The sequence below is a fragment of the Panulirus ornatus genome, chromosome 2 (assembly GCF_036320965.1).
Source record: "Panulirus ornatus isolate Po-2019 chromosome 2, ASM3632096v1, whole genome shotgun sequence".
NCBI classification, from domain to species: domain Eukaryota; kingdom Metazoa; phylum Arthropoda; class Malacostraca; order Decapoda; family Palinuridae; genus Panulirus; species Panulirus ornatus.
The window spans coordinates 96,712,299-96,733,060 of NC_092225.1; the positions used below are offsets into that span (position 1 = coordinate 96,712,299).

Genomic DNA, 20,762 nt, shown 5'->3' on the forward strand with positions numbered 1-20,762 from the left:
ACCGATCTTGTTTGATGACGGTTTGTAAAACTGTTTTACTCCCACAAGAGAGTGTATCCAACACCCTCAATTATCATGGAAGATATGAGAGAAGCAGACTCTCAATCCTGGGGCTATACAATTATACATCAACCATCTATGGTCTATGATGTCACAGCATGAAGGTATGGGAGTACAAAAAGGCCAGCCATCCTCATTCATTAACTTACTGCTGGAGTCTGTGTCTCAGGCCTGTTATTTTAGAAAATTTATAAATGGTTTTTCAATGTGAATAAAGGAAAGGAAGGGAAAATAACTGATTTATTCATATCTGGGATATTTGAATAATATGAAATAGTTCTTCATCCTTCAAAACCTACATTTCACACCTATGAAAAGCCCCTCTGAGCATCTAACTGCATCCCTACATGAAAACTCTTAGACCTTTAGCACTGCCTGATCCATGAAAAAAAAGGTCAAACCTGTTTCAAACTCACCAACAAACCCTTACAAGGCCAAGTACAAAAAGTTTTTTGTTTCAAACTGAACAGTAGTATAGTATGGACTGACATACGGATATGTACTAAGACCAGTACATTATGACAAGATCCACAAGGAAAAAAGGAGGGAAAGATGAAGAAGGATCCACTGAACAGCAGTCTTTTGGAGATGTTATGAGAAATATCTAAAAAGCAAGACCAAAAGTTAACAAAACTCAAGGGGTTAAAGAAACTGAGGAATCAATGCAAGGTCCATTTAGTGTGTTACATGATAAGAGATAAACTCAAGGAATTAAAGATTTGAGTAAAAAAGCATGACCACAGGTGTGCATCTAGTAAGAGATGTCAGAGGTTATTACATAAACAAAGGAAAGATGGCAGAATGATTAAAGAACATGAAAGGTCAGAAGGGGTATTCTAGATGTCCAAGAGAGAGTTGAACACGAGGAACTGCCCAAAACACAAGCCACGGAAACAAATGAAAATAATGGTAGTGGACTGGGAAGGGAAGGAGCAGTTTCTGGGGCTGCTCAACAGGCTCTGAACATGGTGACTGATTCAGCAGGACAGGAAACAGGGGACACCATCAAAGAAGAGCCCAGGAGATTAAACAAAGCTGTAGAAAGAATATTATGAATAGTTAGAGACATAACAACCAGGAAACTTTATGGTCCAGAATAGGGTAAAGCATACAGGATCAGTACTTGCTAGCAAAAAAGGACATCCCTTAGAAAGCCAGAAACTTAGAGGTTGATGAACCAAACTATTGGGCTTAGCCACAAAGTGGGAGGCACCAAAGTTTGAGATTGATAAACCATGAAAGTGAAAGACAAAATTCTTTATTTTTCAAGTGAATGAAGATTATACTTCAGATAGAGAATAAATGGGCAGAAAACACGAAATGCTCATGAACAGTTTATTGAAGGCTGTGGAACTGGCAAATGCAATTCTAGTAATAAAGGGGGGAAATGGTTGTTATAATCATGACATGAGGATATTCAATCATGGTTACATCTGCTATGCAGTTATCTATCATGGAAGTACTTGGGAAGGCAAAGAAAATGAAGAACATTTGGAATTCAGTGGAGTATTCATCAAACATGATAGATTAAGGGAAGAGAGTGAAAAAAGCAAAGATTAAGGTAAGATGGTAAAAAAAAAAATGGGGGGGGGAGAGAGAGAGAGAGAGAGAGACACACCAAATTAGGCAAAAGGAAAGAATACCCCCATCAGCACCACAGACAGATCAGGAACGTCAGGTGAGGGAAATGTCGCAGTGAAAGTAATAAATACAAACACAAGATAGATCTGAAGGAAGCGGTAAATAACTAAAAACTTACAGATTACGTTAAGGAAAACGTATCAAGTACTATTGGGTTGTGAAAACAGAGCTTACTAAGGAGATAAGATCTCACCTGTTCGGCACAAAGGGTTACATGATAATAAGGAAGGAAAGAGAAGGCAAAGGAGTTGGAATATTGACCCTCTTAATAAAAGAGCCATAAGTTTCAAGAAAAAGTGGAAGATGGCCCATTTACACACTACATAATAGATACACAAGAAGTTGGAGAGAAATACATAGTGATATTAATTCTGCATAATCCTCCAAGGAACTGTGATGATCCAGGACAAATGTACAGTGATGACAATGATGGAACAATCAAGTTGGTACAGAAAACAGAAAAACACACACTCTCAAAGATGGTAAAGCATTGATAATGTGGGATTTCAATCTTAAAGAGGCAGACTAGGGGAATTTAGATATTCATGGTGACAGGAAGTAATGAAGACTCGAGTTTTAAGACTGTAAGCACGAAACTTTCAATGTCAGTAAAAAACTATGATGATGGGGATTCATACATCATTATTACTGGACCTTATCTTAACACACTCCAGCATAGATACTGAGATGTTGTATATGATATACCAACTGATATAAAAACAACCAAGCAATGCTCAAAATTGACGGCGTGATATATGAGGAAGTTAAGGGAGCACAAGTGAGAAAACCTAAAGTAGGCATAAGACTGGGAAATGGAATTCTGCAGCCAGGAACTGGGACACATGACATGTTGAAAAAGAGTTATGACTGGTTTGATAAAGAAGTAAAAAAGCAAAAGAGCTTTGAGATGCACAGTGACAAAGATATAGACAACACTCCAGTCAACCAAATTTTGCTAGGTAAAAGAGAGCAAGGAATAAGTGTATCAGATAAGAAAGGAAGAACAAAGAAACTTTGAAAAGACTATTTAGGTAATTGCAGAAGAAATTCCAAAACTTTTCCATAAATTCATCAGAGATAAATTGTCAGTCAAAGAACAGGTCATTGGGCTTGGAGATTCAGTGGGAAGAATTGTAGGGGATATGTGAGGAAACCAGAGAAAAGTCTGTGGGGCATGATTGTGGACAGAGAGCTCTGGTTTCCGTGCATTATACATGATTATTAGAGAGTGGAAGTGAGAGAACAAGATCATTTTTTATCTGTTCCGAGCAATACCTCACTAACACAGGAACTGGCGAACATGTATAGAAAAAGAGAATGAAAGAGAGGGAAGTTAAGATATTTTTCTTTCTACTGAGCTTGTTTCAAGCTGTACTCTCACATCATACACAGGCACAGCACTAGTCATACATAACATAGATTATATTTTTGTATTTTTTATTCTTATCTCTCTACTGAGCTTGTTTCAAGCTGTACTCTGACATCATACACAGGCACAGCACTAGTCATAAATAACATAAATTATATCTTTAATTTTCTATTTTCATTTTATTATACTTTGTTGTTGTCTCCCACGTTAGTGAGGTAGCACAAGGAAACAGACGAAAGAATGGCCCAACCCACCCACATACACATGTATATACATACATGTCCACACACGCACATATACATACATGCCTATACATCTCAAATTTTTTTTTTTTTTTTTTTTTGCTTTGTCGTTGTCTCCCTCGTTTGCGAGGTAGCGCAAGGAAACAGGCGAAAGAAATGGCCCAACCCACCCCCATACACATGTATATACATACGTCCACACACACAAATATACATACCTACACAGCTTTCCATGGTTTACCCCAGACGCTTCACATGCCCTGATTCAATCCACTGACAGCACGTCAACCCCGGTATACCACATCAATCCAATTCTCTCTATTCCTTGCCCTCTTTTCACCCTCCTGCATGTTCAGGCCCTGATCACACAAAATCTTTTTCACTCCATCTTTCCACCTCCAATTTGCTCTCCCACTTCTCCCCGTTCCCTCCACCTCCAACACATATATCCTCTTGGTCAATCTTTCCTCACTCATTCTCTCCATGTGCCCAAACCATTTCAAAACACCCTCTTCTGCTCTCTCAACCACGCTCTTTTTATTTCCACACATCTCTCTTACCCTTACGTTACTTACTCGATCAAACCACCTCACACCACATATTGTCCTCAAACATCTCATTTCCAGCACATCCATCCTCCTGCACACAACTCTATCCATAGCCCACGCCTCGCAACCATACAACATTGTTGGAACCACTATTCCTTCAAACATACCCATTTTTGCTTTCCGAGATAATGTTCTCGACTTCCACACATTCTTCAAGGCTCCCAGGATTTTCGCCCCCTCCCCCACCCTATGATCCACTTCTGCTTCCATGGTTCCATCCGCTGCCAGATCCACTCCCAGATATCTAAAGAATATTTCCCACATCTCAACATATACATATATATATATATATATATATATATATATATATATATATATATATATATATATATATATATATAAGAGCAAGGGAAGGAGTAGCAATACTCCTGAAACAGGAGTTGTGGGAGTATGTGATAAAATGTAAGAAAGTAAATTCTCGATTAATATGGGTAAAACTGAAAGTTGATGGAGAGAGGTGGGTGATTATTGGTGCATATGCACCTGGGCATGAGAAGAAAGATCATGAGAGGCAAGTGTTTTGGGAGCAGCTGAATGAGTGTGTTAGTGGTTTTGATGCACGAGACCGGGTTATAGTGATGGGTGATTTGAATGCAAAGGTGAGTAATGTGGCAGTTGAGGGAATAATTGGTATACATGGGGTGTTCAGTGTTGTAAATGGAAATGGTGAAGAGCTTGTAGATTTATGTGCTGAAAAAGGACTGATGATTGGGAATACCTGGTTTAAAAAGCGAGATATACATAAGTATACTTATGTAAGTAGGAGAGATGGCCAGAGAGCGTTATTGGATTACGTGTTAATTGACAGGCGTGCGAAAAAGAGACTTTTGGATGTTAATGTGCTGAGAGGTGCAACTGGAGGGATGTCTGATCATTATCTTGTGGAGGCAAAGGTGAAGATTGGTATGGGTTTTCAGAAAAGAAGAGTGAATGTTGGGGTGAAGAGGGTGGTGAGAGTAAGTGAGCTTGGGAAGGAGACCTGTGTGAGGAAGTACCAGGAGAGACTGTGTACAGAATGGAAAAAGGTGAGAACAATGGAAGTAAGGGGAGTGGGGGAGGAATGGGATGTATTTAGGGAATCAGTGATGGATTGCGCAAAAGATGCTTGTGGCATGAGAAGAGTGGGAGGTGGGTTGATTAGAAAGGGTAGTGAGTGGTGGGATGAAGAAGTAAGAGTATTAGTGAAAGAGAAGAGAGAGGCATTTGGACAATTTTTGCAGGGAAAAAATGCAATTGAGTGGGAGATGTATAAAAGAAAGAGACAGGAGGTCAAGAGGAAGGTGCAAGAGGTGAAAAAAAGGGCAAATGAGAGTTGGGGTGAGAGAGTATCATTAAATTTTAGGGAGAATAAAAAGATGTTCTGGAAGGAGGTAAATAGGGTGCATAAGACAAGGGAGCAAATGGGAACTTCAGTGAAGGGCGCAAATGGGGAGGTGATAACAAGTAGTGGTGATGTGAGGAGGAGATGGAGTGAGTATTTTGAAGGTTTGTTGAATGTGTTTGATGATAGAGTGGCAGATATAGGGTGTTTTGGTTGAGGTGGTGTGCAAAGTGATAGGGTTAGGGAAAATGATTTGGTAAACAGAGAAGAGGTAGTAAAAGCTTTGCGGAAGATGAAAGCCGGCAAGGCAGCAGGTTTGGATGGTATTGCAGTGGAATTTATTAAAAAAGGGGGTGACTGTATTGTTGACTGGTTGGTAAGGTTATTTAATGTATGTATGACTCATGGTGAGGTGCCTGAGGATTGGCGGAATGCGTGCATAGTGCCATTGTACAAAGGCAAAGGGGATAAGAGTGCTCAAATTACAGAGGTATAAGTTTGTTGAGTATTCCTGGTAAATTATATGGGAGGGTATTGATTGAGAGGGTGAAGGCATGTACAGAGCATCAGATTGGGGAAGAGCAGTGTGGTTTCAGAAGTGGTAGAGGATGTGTGGATCAGGTGTTTGCTTTGAAGAATGTATGTGAGAAATACTTAGAAAAGCAAATGGATTTGTATGTAGCATTTATGGATCTGGAGAAGGCATATGATAGAGTTGATAGAGATGCTCTGTGGAAGGTATTAAGAATATATGGTGTGGGAGGCAAGTTGTTAGAAGCAGTGAAAAGTTTTTATCGAGGATGTAAGGCATGTGTACGTGTAGGAAGAGAGGAAAGTGATTGGTTCTCAGTGAATGTAGGTTTGCGGCAGGGGTGTGTGATGTCTCCATGGTTGTTTAATTTGTTTATGGATGGGGTTGTTAGGGAGGTAAATGCAAGAGTTTTCGAAAGAGGGGCAAGTATGAAGTCTGTTGGGGATGAGAGAGCTTGGGAAGTGAGTCAGTTGTTGTTCGCTGATGATACAGCGCTGGTGGCTGATTCATGTGAGAAACTGCAGAAGCTGGTGACTGAGTTTGGTAAAGTGTGTGGAAGAAGAAAGTTAAGAGTAAATGTGAATAAGAGCAAGGTTATTAGGTACAGTAGGGTTGACGGTCAAGTCAATTGGGAGGTGAGTTTGAATGGAGAAAAACTGGAGGAAGTGAAGTGTTTTAGATATCTGGGAGTGGATCTGGCAGCGGATGGAACCATGGAAGCAGAAGTGGATCATAGGGTGGGGGAGGGGGCGAAAATTCTGGGAGCCTTGAAGAATGTGTGGAAGTCGAGAATATTATCTCGGAAAGCAAAAATGGGTATGTTTGAAGGAATAGTGGTTCCAACAATGTTGTACGGTTGCGAGGCGTGGGCTATGGATAGAGTTGTGCGCAGGAGGATGGATGTGCTGGAAATGAGATGTTTGAGGACAATGTGTGGTGTGAGGTGGTTTGATCGAGTAAGTAACGTAAGGGTACGAGAGATGTGTGGAAATAAAAAGAGCGTGGTTGAGAGAGCAGAAGAGGGTGTTTTGAAATGGTTTGGGCACATGGAGAGAATGAGTGAGGAAAGATTGACTAAGAAGATATATGTGTCGGAGGTGGAGGGAACGAGGAGAAGTGGGTGACCAAATTGGAGGTGGAAAGATGGAGTGAAAAAGATTTTGTGTGATCGGGGCCTGAACATGCAAGAGGGTGAAAGGAGGGCAAGGAATAGAGTGAATTGGAGCGATGTGGTATACAGGGGTTGACGTGCTGTCAGTGGATTGAATCAGGGCATGTGAAGCGTCTGGGGTAAACCATGGAAAGTTGTGTAGGTATGTATATTTGCGTGTGTGGACGTGTGTATGTACATGTGTATGGGGGATGGTTGGGCCATTTCTTTCGTCTGTTTCCTTGCGCTACCTCGCAAACGCGGGAGACAGCGACAAAGTATAAAAATATATATATATATATTTTTTTTTTTTTTTTTTTTTTTTTTTATACTTTGTCGCTGTCTCCCGCGTTTGCGAGGTAGCGCAAGGAAACAGACGAAAGAAATGGCCCAACCCCCCCCCCCATACACATGTACATACACACGTCCACACACGCAAATATACATACCTACACAGCTTTCCATGGTTTACCCCAGACGCTTCACATGCCTTGCTTCAATCCACTGACAGCACGTCAACCCCTATATACCACATGACTCCAATTCACTCTATTTCTTGCCCTCCTTTCACCCTCCTGCATGTTCAGGCCCCGATCACACAAAATCTTTTTCACTCCATCTTTCCACCTCCAATTTGGTCTCCCTCTTCTCCTCGTTCCCTCCACCTCCGACACATATATCCTCTTGGTCAATCTCTCCTCACTCATTCTCTCCATGTGCCCAAACCATTTCAAAACACCCTCTTCTGCTCTCTCAACCACGCTCTTTTTATTTCCACACATCTCTCTTACCCTTACGTTACTTACTCGATCAAACCACCTCACACCACACATTGTCCTCAAACATCTCATTTCCAGCACATCCATCCTCCTGCGCACATCTCTATCCATAGCCCACGCCTCGCAACCATACAGCATTGTTGGAACCACTATTCCCTCAAACATACCCATTTTTGCTTTCCGAGATAATGTTCTCGACTTCCACACATTTTTCAAGGCTCCCAAAATTTTCGCCCCCTCCCCCACCCTATGATCCACTTCCGCTTCCATGGTTCCATCCGCTGACAGATCCACTCCCAGATATCTAAAGCACTTCACTTCCTCCAGTTTTTCTCCATTCAAACTCACCTCCCAATTGACTTGACCCTCACCCCTACTGTACCTAATAACCTTGCTCTTATTCACATTTACCCTCAACTTTCTTCTTCCACACACTTTACCAAACTCAGTCACCAGCTTCTGCAGTTTCTCACATGAATCAGCCACCAGCGCTGTATCATCAGCGAACAACAATTGACTCACTTCCCAAGCTCTCTCATCCCCAACAGACTTCATACTTGCCCCTCTTTCCAGGACTCTTGCATTTACCTCCTTTACAACCCCATCCATAAACAAATTAAACAACCATGGAGACATCACACACCCCTGCCGCAAACCTACATTCACTGAGAACCAATCACTTTCCTCTCTTCCTACACGTACACATGCCTTACATCCTCGATAAAAACTTTTCACTGCTTCTAACAACTTGCCTCCCACACCATATATTCTTAATACCTTCCACAGAGCATCTCTATCAACTCTATCATATGCCTTCTCCAGATCCATAAATGCTACATACAAATCCATTTGCTTTTCTAAGTATTTCTCACATACATTCTTCAAAGCAAACACCTGATCCACACATCCTCTACCACTTCTGAAACCGCACTGCTCTTCCCCAATCTGATGCTCTGTACATGCCTTCACCCTCTCAATCAATACCCTCCCATATAATTTACCAGGAATACTCAACAAACTTATACCTCTGTAATTTGAGCACTCACTCTTATCCCCTTTGCCTTTGTACAATGGCACTATGCACGCATTCCGCCAATCCTCAGGCACCTCACCATGAGTCATACATACATTAAATAACCTTACCAACCAGTCAACAATACAGTCACCCCCTTTCTTAATAAATTCCACTGCAATACCATCCAAACCTGCTGCCTTGCCGGCTTTCATCTTCCGCAAAGCTTTTACTACCTCTTCTCTGTTTACCAAATCATTTTCCCTAACCCTCTCACTTTGCACACCACCTCGACCAAAACACCCTATATCTGCCACTCTGTCATCAGACACATTCAACAAACCTTCAAAATACTCATTCCATCTCCTTCTCACATCACCGCTACTTGTTATCACCTCCCCATTTACGCCCTTCACTGAAGTTCCCATTTGCTCCCTTGTCTTACGCACCCTATTTACCTCCTTCCAGAACATCTTTTTATTCTCCCTAAAATTTACTGATAGTCTCTCACCCCAACTCTCATTTACCCTTTTTTTCACCTCTTGCACCTTTCTCTTGACCTCCTGTCTCTTTCTTTTATACTTCTCCCACTCAATTTCATTTTTTCCCTGCAAAAATCGTCCAAATGCCTCTCTCTTCTCTTTCACTAATACTCTTACTTCTTCATCCCACCACACACTACCCTTTCTAAACAGCCCACCTCCCACTCTTCTCATGCCACAAGCATCTTTTGCGCAATCCATCACTGATTCCCTAAATACATCCCATTCCTCCCCGACTCCCCTTACTTCCATTGTTCTCACCTTTTTCCATTCTGTACACAGTCTCTCCTGGTACTTCCCCACACAGGTCTCCTTCCCAAGCTCACTTACTCTCACCACCTTCTTCACCCCAACATTCACTCCTCTTTTCTGAAAACCCATACAAATCTTCACCTTAGCCTCCACAAGATAATGATCAGACATCCCTCCAGTTGCACCTCTCAGCACATTAACATCCAAAAGTCTCTCTTTCGCACGCCTGTCAATTAACACGTAATCCAATAACGCTCTCTGGCCATCTCTCCTACTTACATAAGTATACTTATGTATATCTCGCTTTTTAAACCAGGTATTCCCAATCATCAGTCCTTTTTCAGCACATAAATCTACAAGCTCTTCACCATTTCCATTTACAACACTGAACACCCCATGCATACCAATTATTCCCTCAACTGCCACATTACTCACCTTTGCATTCAAATCACCCATCACTATAACCCGGTCTCGTGCATCAAAACCGCTAACACACTCATTTAGCTGCTCCCAAAACACTTGCCTCTCATGATCTTTCTTCTCATGCCCAGGTGCATATGCACCAATAATCACCCACCTCTCTCCATCAACTTTCAATTTATATATATATATATATATATATATATATATATATATATATATATATATATATATTATCCCTGGGGATAGGGGATTAAGAATACTTCCCACGTATTCCCTGCGTGTCGTAGAAGGCGCCTAAAAGGGGAGGGAGCGGGGGGCTGGAAATCCTCCCCTCTCGTTTTTTTTTTTTTTTTTTTAATTTTCCAAAAGAAGGAACAGAGGGGGCCAGTTGAGGATATTCCAAAAAAGGCCCAGTCCTCTGTTCTTAGCGCTACCTCGCTAACGCGGGAAATGGCGAATAGTTTAAAAGAAAGAAAGAATATATATATATATATATATATATTTTTTTTTTTTTTTTTTTTTTTTTTTATACTTTGTCGCTGTCTCCCGCGTTTGCGAGGTAGCGCAAGGAAACAGACGAAAGAAATGGCCCAACCCCCCCCCCCATACACATGTACATACACACGTCCACACACGCAAATATACATACCTACACAGCTTTCCATGGTTTACCCCAGACGCTTCACATGCCTTGCTTCAATCCACTGACAGCACATCAACCCCTGTATACCACATGACTCCACTTCACTCTATTTCTTGCCCTCCTTTCACCCTCCTGCATGTTCAGGCCCCGATCACACAAAATCTTTTTCACTCCATCTTTCCACCTCCAATTTGGTCTCCCTCTTCTCCTCGTTCCCTCCACCTCCGACACATATATCCTCTTGGTCAATCTCTCCTCACTCATTCTCTCCATGTGCCCAAACCATTTCAAAACACCCTCTTCTGCTCTCTCAACCACGCTCTTTTTATTTCCACACATCTCTCTTACCCTTACGTTACTTACTCGATCAAACCACCTCACACCACACATTGTCCTCAAACATCTCATTTCCAGCACATCCATCCTCCTGCGCACATCTCTATCCATAGCCCACGCCTCGCAACCATACAACATTGTTGGAACCACTATTCCCTCAAACATACCCATTTTTGCTTTCCGAGATAGTGTTCTCGACTTCCACACATTTTTCAAGGCTCCCAAAATTTTCGCCCCCTCCCCCACCCTATGATCCACTTCCGCTTCCATGGTTCCATCCGCTGACAGATCCACTCCCAGATATCTAAAACACTTCACTTCCTCCAGTTTTTCTCCATTCAAACTCACCTCCCAATTGACTTGACCCTCACCCCTACTGTACCTAATAACCTTGCTCTTATTCACATTTACTCTCAACTTTCTTCTTCCACACACTTTACCAAACTCAGTCACCAGCTTCTGCAGTTTCTCACATGAATCAGCCACCAGCGCTGTATCATCAGCGAACAACAACTGACTCACTTCCCAAGCTCTCTCATCCCCAACAGACTTCATACTTGCCCCTCTTTCCAGGACTCTTGCATTTACCTCCCTTACAACCCCATCCATAAACAAATTAAACATCCCCCTGGGGATAGGGGAGCAAGAATACTTCCCACGTATTCCCTGCGTGTCGTAGAAGGCGACTAAAAGGGGAGGGAGCGGGGGGCTGGAAATCCTCCCCTCTCGTTTTTTTTTTTTTTTCCAAAAGAAGGAACAGAGAATTGGGCCAGGTGACGGTAGTCCCTCAAAGGCCCAGTCCTCTGTTCTTAACCCTACCTCGCTAATGCGGGAAATGGCGAATAGTTTGAAAGAAAAAAAAAAAAATATATATATATATATATATATATATATATATATATATACACATGCACAGACATATACATATACACACATGTACATAATTCAAACTGTCTGCCCTTGTTCATTCCCGTCGCCACCCCATCACACATGAAATGACAACCCCCTCCCCCGTATGTGCGCGAGGTAGCGCTAGGAAAAAGATAACAAAGGCCACATTCATTCACACTCAGTCTCTAGCTTTCATGTGTAATGCACCAAAACCACAGCTCCCTTTCCACATCAAGGCCCCACAAAACTTTCCATGGTTTACCCCAGATGCTTCACATGCCCTGGTTCTATCACTAACAGCATGTCAACTCCGGTATACAATCACTGCCAGAATGTCGATCCCGGTATACCACATTGTTCCAATTCACTCTATTCCTTGCACGCCTTTCACCCTCCTGTATCTTCAGGCCCTGATTGCTCAAAATCTTTTTAACTCCATTCTTTCACCTCCAATTTGATCTCCCGCTTCTCCTCATTCCCTCTACCTCTGACACATATATCCTCTTTGTAAATCTTTCCTCACTCATTCTCTCCATGTTACCAAACCATTTCAACACATCCTCTTTGCTCTCTCAACCACACTCTTTTTATTACCACACATCTCTCTTACCCTTTCATTACTTACTTCATCAAACTACCTCACACCACATATTGTCCTCAAATATTTCATTTCCAACACATCCACCCACCTCTGTACAACCCTATCTATAGCCCATGCCTCACAACCATATAACATTGTTGGAACCACTATTCCTTCAAACATACCCATCTTTGCTCTCCAAGATAACGTTCTCACTTTCCACACATTCTTCAACGCTCCCAGAACCTTTGCCCCCTCCCCCACCCTGTGACCCACTTCCACTTCCATGGTTCCTTCCATCTGCTGCTAAATCCACTCCCAGACATCTATAACACTTCTCTTCCTCACTTCACTGAAGTTTGTTAACATACCTGCTAATTTTCTGTCACATTCCTTGTTGGTTGAAATAATGGCTTCTTGAGCTTCATTCTTCTGAGCTTCCACTGCTTTTAGCTCCTCCTGAAGTTTGCTCATTTCTTGGGTTAACTTAGTGGTGCTATTCTCAGCATCTTTAACTGCCTGAAATGTGTCCACACATTTAAGACTAGCAAATGGAGTTACATTACGACATACCATTACCGTTTAGTAGTAAAGTACACAGAGAAACCACTAAGATTTGACATATATGGGCTCTAACCTTGTTGAATTTAACTACATGCTGAATTATGAGCAATAAATCTTTAAAAAGGTATAAGAGTGAAAAACAGATGAAATTGAAATATACGTGTTCACTTGCCACAAGTACGTGATCTTGGAGTTTTATGAAGTGATTGGCAATGGTTCTGAAGTACAGGGGGAACACACGGAGCTCTCTCCTCCTATGCCATGCACTCATCCACATGAGCTATACCAGGGAGCATCATAATTCGGCACCCAGCCAAATTATGGCAATCTTTTTCTTTTAAAATTCGCCTTCCAAAAACTACCAAATTAACATAAAATCACATTATGGAATACCAAATTATGAAGGTTTCTCTGGTTTGCTTCTGTGAATGATATTCTAAGTGAGCATTTGCTTCATTTAATAAAATTTCCTTTAATAAAGACAAAATTAACCTCTACCTATAAAAAATAACTAAATCTAAAAGTACAATAGCAAAAATTACTTCAGATACCATTAGGTATAGGGATAGGGGAGAAAGAATCCTTCCCACGTATTCCCCACATGTCGTAGTAGGCAACTAAAGGGGGCAGGAGAGGGGGCTGGAAACCCTCCCCTCCTTGTATCTAACTTTCTAAAAGGGAAAACAGAAGAAGGGGTCATGCAGGAAAAGCTCATCCTCCTCGAAGGCTCAGACTGGGGTGTTTAAATGTGTGTGGATGTAACCAAGATGAGAAAAAAGGAGAGATAGGTAGTATGTTTGAGGAAAGGAACCTGGATGTTTTGGTTCTGAGTGAAACAAAGCTCAAGGGTAAAGGGAAAGAGTGGTTTGGGAATGTCTTGGGAGTAAAGTCAGGGGTTAGTGAGAGGACAAGAGCAAAGGAAGGAGTAGCACTCCTCCTGAAGCAGGAGTTGTGGGAATATGTCATAGAGAGTAAGAAAGTAAACTAGACTGATATGGGTAAAACTGAAAGTGGATGGAGAGAGATGAGTGATTACTGGTGCCTATGCACCTGGGCATGAGAAGAAAGATCAAGAGAGGCAAGTGTTTTAGGAGCAGCTGAGTGAGTGTGTTAACAGCTTTGATGCATGAGACTGAGTTATCGTGATAGGTGATTTGAGTGCAAAGGTGAGTAATGTGGCAGTTTAGGGTATAATTGGTGTACATGGGGTGTTCAGTGTTGTAAACGGAAATGGTGAAGAGCTTGTGGATCTGTATGCTTAAAAAGGACTGGTGATTGGGAATACCTGGTTCAAAAAGAGAGATACATAAGCATACATATGTGAGTAGGAAAGATGGCCAAAGGGCGTCACTGGATTACGTGTTAATTGATAAGACGTGTAGAAGAGAGACCTTTGGATGTTAATATGCTGAAAGGGGCAGCTGGAGGGATGTCTGATCATTATCTTGTGGAGGCAAAGGTGAAGATTTGTAGAGGTTTTAAAAAAAGAAGAGAGAATGTTGGGGGTGAAGAGAGTGGGGAGAGTAAGTGAGCTTGGAAAGGAGACTTGTCTGAGAAAATACCAGGAGAAATTGAGTACAGAACGGCAAAAGGTGAGCGCAAATGACGTAAGGGGAGTGGGGAAGGAATGGGATATATTTAAGGAAGCACTGTTGGCTTGCACAAAAGATGCATGTGGCATGAGAGAGGTGGGAGGTGGGCAGATTAGAAAAGGAAGTGAATGGTGGGATGAAGAAGTAAGACTGCTAGTGAAAGAGAAGAGATGGATGACTTTTGCAGGGAAGTAATGCAAACGACTGGGAAAGGTATAAAAAAAGTGGCAGAAGGTCAAGAGAAAGGTGCAAGAAGTGAAAAAGAGGGCAAGTGAGAATTGGGGTGAGAGTATCGTTAAATTTTTATTATCTATCTATCATACTTTGTTGCTGTCTCCCACATTAGCGAGGTAGTGCAAGGAAACAAATGAAACAATGGCCCAACCCACTCACGTACACATGTAAGTACATACACATCCAGACACGCACATATACAAACCTATACATTTCAACATATACATTTTTTTTTTTTTTTTATACTTTGTCGCTGTCTCCCGCGTTTGCGAGGTAGCGCAAGGAAACAGACGAAAGAAATGGCCCAACCCCCCCCCATACACATGTATATACATACGTCCACACACGCAAATATACATACCTACACAGCTTTCCATGGTTTACCCCAGACGCTTCACATGTCTTGATTCAATCCACTGACAGCACGTCAACCCCGGTATACCACATCGCTCCAATTCATTCTATTCCTTGCCCTCCTTTCACCCTCCTGCATGTTCAGGCCCCGATCACACAAAATCTTTTTCACTCCATCTTTCCACCTCCAATTTGGTCTCCCTCTTCTCCTCGTTCCCTCCACCTCCGACATATATATCCTCTTGGTCAACCTTTCCTCACTCATTCTCTCCATGTGCCCAAACCATTTCAAAACACCCTCTTCTGCTCTCTCAACCACGCTCTTTTTATTTCCACACATTTCTCTTACCCTTACGTTACTTACTCAATCAAACCACCTCACACCACATATTGTCCTCAAACATCTCATTTCCAGCACATCCATCCTCCTGCGCACAACTCTATCCATAGCCCACGCCTCGCAACCATACAACATTGTTGCAACCACTATTCCTTCAAACATACCCATTTTTGCTTTCCGAGATAATGTTCTCGACTTCCACACATTCTTCAAGGCTCCCAGAATTTTCGCCCCCTCCCCCACCCTATGATCCACTTCCGCTTCCATGGTTCCATCCGCTGCCAGATCCACTCCCAGATATCTAAAACACTTCACTTCCTCCAGTTTTTCTCCATTCAAACTCACCTCCCAATTGACTTGACCCTCAACCCTACTGTACCTAATAACCTTGCTCTTATTCACATTTACTCTTAACTTTCTTCTTCCACACACTTTACCAAACTCAGTCACCAGCTTCTGCAGTTTCTCACATGAATCAGCCACCAGTGCTGTATCATCAGCGAACAACAACTGACTCACTTCCCAAGCTCTCTCATCCCCAACAGACTTCATACTTGCCCCTCTTTCCAAAACTCTTGCATTTACCTCCCTAACAACGCCATCCATAAACAAATTAAACAACCATGGAGACATCACACACCCCTGCCGCAAACCTACATTCACTGAGAACCAATCACTTTCCTCTCTTCCTACACGTACACATGCCTTACATCCTCGATAAAAACTTTTCACTGCTTCTAACAACTTGCCTCCCACAGCATATATTCTTAATACCTTCCACAGAGCATCTCTATCAACTCTATCATATGCCTTCTCCAGATCCATAAATGCTACATACAAGTCCATTTGCTTTTCTAAGTACTTCTCACATACATTCTTCAAAGCAAACACCTGATCCACACATCCTCTACCACTTCTGAAACCACACTGCTCTTCCCCAATCTGATGCTCTGTACATGCCTTCACCCTCTCAATCAGTACCCTCCCATATAATTTACCAGGAATACTCAACAAACTTATACCTCTGTAATTTGAGCACTCACTCTTATCCCCTTTGCCTTTGTACAATGGCACTATGCACGCATTCCGCCAATCCTCAGGCACCTCACCATGAGTCATACATACATTAAATAACCTTTCCAACCAGTCAACAAAACAGTCACCCCCGTTTTTAATAAATTCCACTGCAATACCATCCAAACCTGCTGCCTTGCCGGCTTTCATCTTCCGCAAAGCTTTTACTACCTCTTCTCTGTTTACCAAATCATTTTCCCTAACCCTCTCACTTTGCACACCACCTCGACCAAAACACCCTATATCTGCCACTCTATCATCAAACACATTCAACAAACCTTCGAAATACTCACTCCATCTCCTTCTCACATCACCACTACTTGTTATCACCTCCCCATCTGCGCCCTTCACAGACACATATATAAAAACTGAAGGAAGTAAATGAGATGTTTGAGGACAATGTGTGGTGTGAGGTGGTTTGATCGAGTAAGTAACGTAAGGGTAAGAGAGATGTGTGGAAATAAAAAGAGCGTGGTTGAGAGAGAAGAGGGTGTTTTGAAATGGTTTGGGCACATGGAGAGAATGAGTGAGGAAAGATTGACCAAGAGGATATATGTGTCGGAGGTGGAGGGAACAAGGAGAAGAGGGAGACCAAATTGGAGGTGGAAAGATGGAGTGAAAAAGATTTTGTGTGATCGGGGCCTGAACATGCAGGAGGGTGAAAGGAGGGCAAGGAATAGAGTGAATTGGAGCGATGTGGTATACCGGGGTTGACGTGCTGTCAGTGGATTGAATCAAGGCATGTGAAGCGTCTGGGGTAAACCATGGAAAGCTGTGTAGATATGTATATTTGCGTGTGTGGACGTATGTATATACATGTGTATGGGGGGGTTGGGCCATTTCTTTCATCTGTTTCCTTGCGCTACCTCGCAAACGCCCTTCACAGACACATATATAAAAACTGAAGGAAGTAAATGAGATGTTTGAGGACAATGTGTGGTGTGAGGTGGTTTGATCGAGTAAGTAACGTAAGGGTAAGAGAGATGTGTGGAAATAAAAAGAGCGTGGTTGAGAGAGCAGAAGAGGGTGTTTTGAAATGGTTTGGGCACATGGAGAGAATGAGTGAGGAGAGATTGACCAAGAGGATATATGTGTCGGAGGTGGAGGGAACGAGGAGAAGAGGGAGACCAAATTGGAGGTGGAAAGATGGAGTGAAAAAGATTTTGTGTGATCGGGGCCTGAACATGCAGGAGGGTGGAAGGAGGGCAAGAAATAGAGTGAATTGGAGTCATGTGGTATACAGGGGTTGACGTGCTGTCAGTGGATTGAATCAGGGCATGTGAAGCGTCTGGGGTAAATCATGGAAAGCTGTGTAGGTATGTATATTTGCGTGTGTGGACGTGTGTATGTACATGTGTATGGGGGGGGGGGTTGGGCCATTTCTTTCGTCTGTTTCCTTGCGCTACCTTGCAAACGCGGGAGACAGCGACAAAGTATAAAAAAAAAAAAAAAAAAAAAAATGATAGAGTTGATAGAGATGCTCTGTGGAAGATTTTAAGAGTTAATGGTGTGGGAGGCAAGTTGCCAGACGCAGTGAAAAGTTTTTATCGAAGATGTAAGGTATGTGTACGAGTAGGAAGAGAGGAAAGTGATTGGTTCCCAATGAATGTCGGTTTGCGGCTGGGGTGCATGATGTCTCCATGGTTGTTTAATATGTTTATGGATGGGGTTGTTAGGAAGGTGAATGCAAGTGTTTTGGAGAGAGGGGCAAGTATGCAGTCTGTTGTGGATGACAGGGCATGAGAAGTGAGTCAGTTGTTGTTTGCTGATGATACAGCGTTGGTGGCTGATTCGGGTGAGAAAGTGCAGAAGCTGGTGGCTGAGTTTGGTAAAAAGTGTGAAAGAAGAAAGCTGAGAGTAAATGTGAATAAGAGCAAGGTTATTAGGTACAGTAGGGTTGAGGGACAAGTCAATAGGGAGGTAAGTTTGAATGGAGAAAAACTGGAGGAAGTGAAGTGTTTTAGATATCTGGGAGTGGATTTGGCAGTGGATGGAACCATGGAAGCGGAAGTGAGTCACGGGGGGATGTTCTGGGAACGAAGAATGTGTGGAGGGCAAAGACATTATCTCGGAAAGCAAAAATGGGTATGTTTGAGGGAATAGTGGTTCCAACAATGCTATATGGTTGTGAGGCATGGGCTATAGATAGGGTTTTGCATAGGAGGGTGGATGTGTTGGAAATGAGATGTTTGAGGACAATGTGTGGTGTGAGGTGGTTTGATCGAGTAAGTAACGTAAGAGTAAGAGAGATGTGTGTAAATAAAAAGAGCGTGGTTGAGAGAGCAGAAGAGGGTGGTTTGAAATGGTTTGGGCACATGGAGAGAATGAGTGAGGAAAGATTGACCAAGAGGATATATGTGTCGGAGGTGGAGGGAACGAGGAGAAGTGGGAGACCAAATTGGAGGTGGAAAGATGGAGTGAAAAAGATTTTGTGTGATCGGGGCCTGAACATGCAGGAGGGTGAAAGGAGGGCAAGGAATAGAGTGAATTGGATCGATGTGGTATACCGGGGTTGACGTGCTGTCAGTGGATTGAATCAGGGCATGTGAAGCGTCTGGGGTAAACCATGGAAAGCTGTGAAGGTATGTATATTTGCGTGTGTGGACGTATGTATATACATGTGTATGGGGGTGGGTTGGGCCATTTCTTTCATCTGTTTCCTTGCGCTACCTCGCAAACGCGGGAGACAGCGACAAAGTATAAAAAAAAAAAAAAAAAAAAAAATATATATATATATATATATATATATATATATATCCCTGGGGATAGGGGAGAAAGAATACTTCCCACGTATTCCCTGCGTGTCGTAGAAGGCGACTAAAAGGGGAGGGAGCGGGTGGCTGGAAATCCTCCCCTCTCGTTTTTTTCAATTTTCCAAAAGAAGGAACAGAGAAGGGGGCCAGGTGAGGATATTCCCTCATAGGCCCAGTCCTCTGTTCTTAAGGCTACCTCGCTATCGCGGGAAATGGCGAATAGTATGAAAGAAAGAAATATATATATATATATATATAAAGCAAAGGGGATAAGGGTGAGTACTCAAATTACAGAGGTATAAGTTTGTTGAGTATTCCTGGTAAATTATATGGGAGGGTATTGATTGAGAGGGTGAAGGCATGTACAGAGCATCAGATTGGGGAAGAGCAGTGTGGTTTCAGAAGTGGTAGAGGATGTGTGGATCAGGTGTTTGCTTTGAAGAATGTATGTGAGAAATACTTAGAAAAGCAAATGGATTTGTATGTAGCATTTATGGATCTGGAGAAGGCATATGATAGAGTTGATAGAGATGCTCTGTGGAAGGTATTAAGAATATATGCTGTGGGAGGCAAGTTGTTAGAAGCAGTGAAAAGTTTTTATCGAGGATGTAAGGCATGTGTACGTGTAGGAAGAGAGGAAAGTGATTGGTTCTCAGTGAATGTAGGTTTGCGGCAGGGGTGTGTGATGTCTCCATGGCTGTTTAATTTGTTTATGGATGGGGTTGTTAGGGAGGTGAATGCAAGAGTTTTGGAAAGAGGGGCAAGTATGAAGTCTGTTGGGGATGAGAGAGCTTGGGAAGTGAGTCAGTTGTTGTTCGCTGATGATACAGCGCTGGTGGCTGATTCATGTGAGAAACTGCAGAAGCTGGTGACTGAGTTTGGTAAAGTGTGTGAAAGAAGAAAGTTAAGAGTAAATGTGAATAAGAGCAAGGTTATTAGGTACAGTAGGGTTGAGGGTCAAGTCAATTGGGAGGTGAGTTTGAATGGAGAAAAACTGGAGGAAGTAAAGTGCTTTAGATATCTGGGAGTGGATCTGGCAGGGGATGGAACCATGGAAGCGGAAGTGGATCATAGGGTGGGGGAGGGGGCGAAAATCCTGGGAGCCTTGAAGAATGTGTGGAAGTTGAGAACATTATCTCAGAAAGCAAAAATGGGTATGTTTGAAGGAATAGTGGTTCCAACAATGTTGTATGGTTGCGAGGCGTGGGCTATGGATAGAGTTGTGCGCAGGAGGATGGATGTGCTGGAAATGAGATGTTTGAGGACAATGTGTGGTGTGAGGTGGTTTGATCGAGTAAGTAACGTAAGGGTAAGAGAGATGTGTCGAAATAAAAAGAGCGTGGTTGAGAGAGCAGAAGAGGGTGTTTTGAAATGGTTTGGGCACATGGAGAGAATGAGTGAGGAAAGATTGACTAAGAAGATATATGTGTCAGAGGTGGAGGGAACGAGGAGAAGTGTGTGACCAAATTG

At 42.5% G+C, this 20,762-nt stretch overlaps 1 protein-coding gene across 7 annotated transcripts in view; it reads right to left on the reverse strand.

Annotated features, from left to right (window-relative positions):
* The window catches only part of LOC139758668 (uncharacterized), a 260,280-nt gene that overhangs the window by 159,029 nt on the left and 80,489 nt on the right, over nucleotides 1-20,762 (reverse strand). For all 7 annotated transcript variants that reach the window (XM_071680307.1, XM_071680288.1, XM_071680282.1 and 4 more), the window contains one exon: nucleotides 12,753-12,900. In XM_071680307.1, coding sequence (XP_071536408.1) covers nucleotides 12,753-12,900 — 148 coding nt within the window. The remainder of the gene's footprint in view (nucleotides 1-12,752; nucleotides 12,901-20,762) is intronic.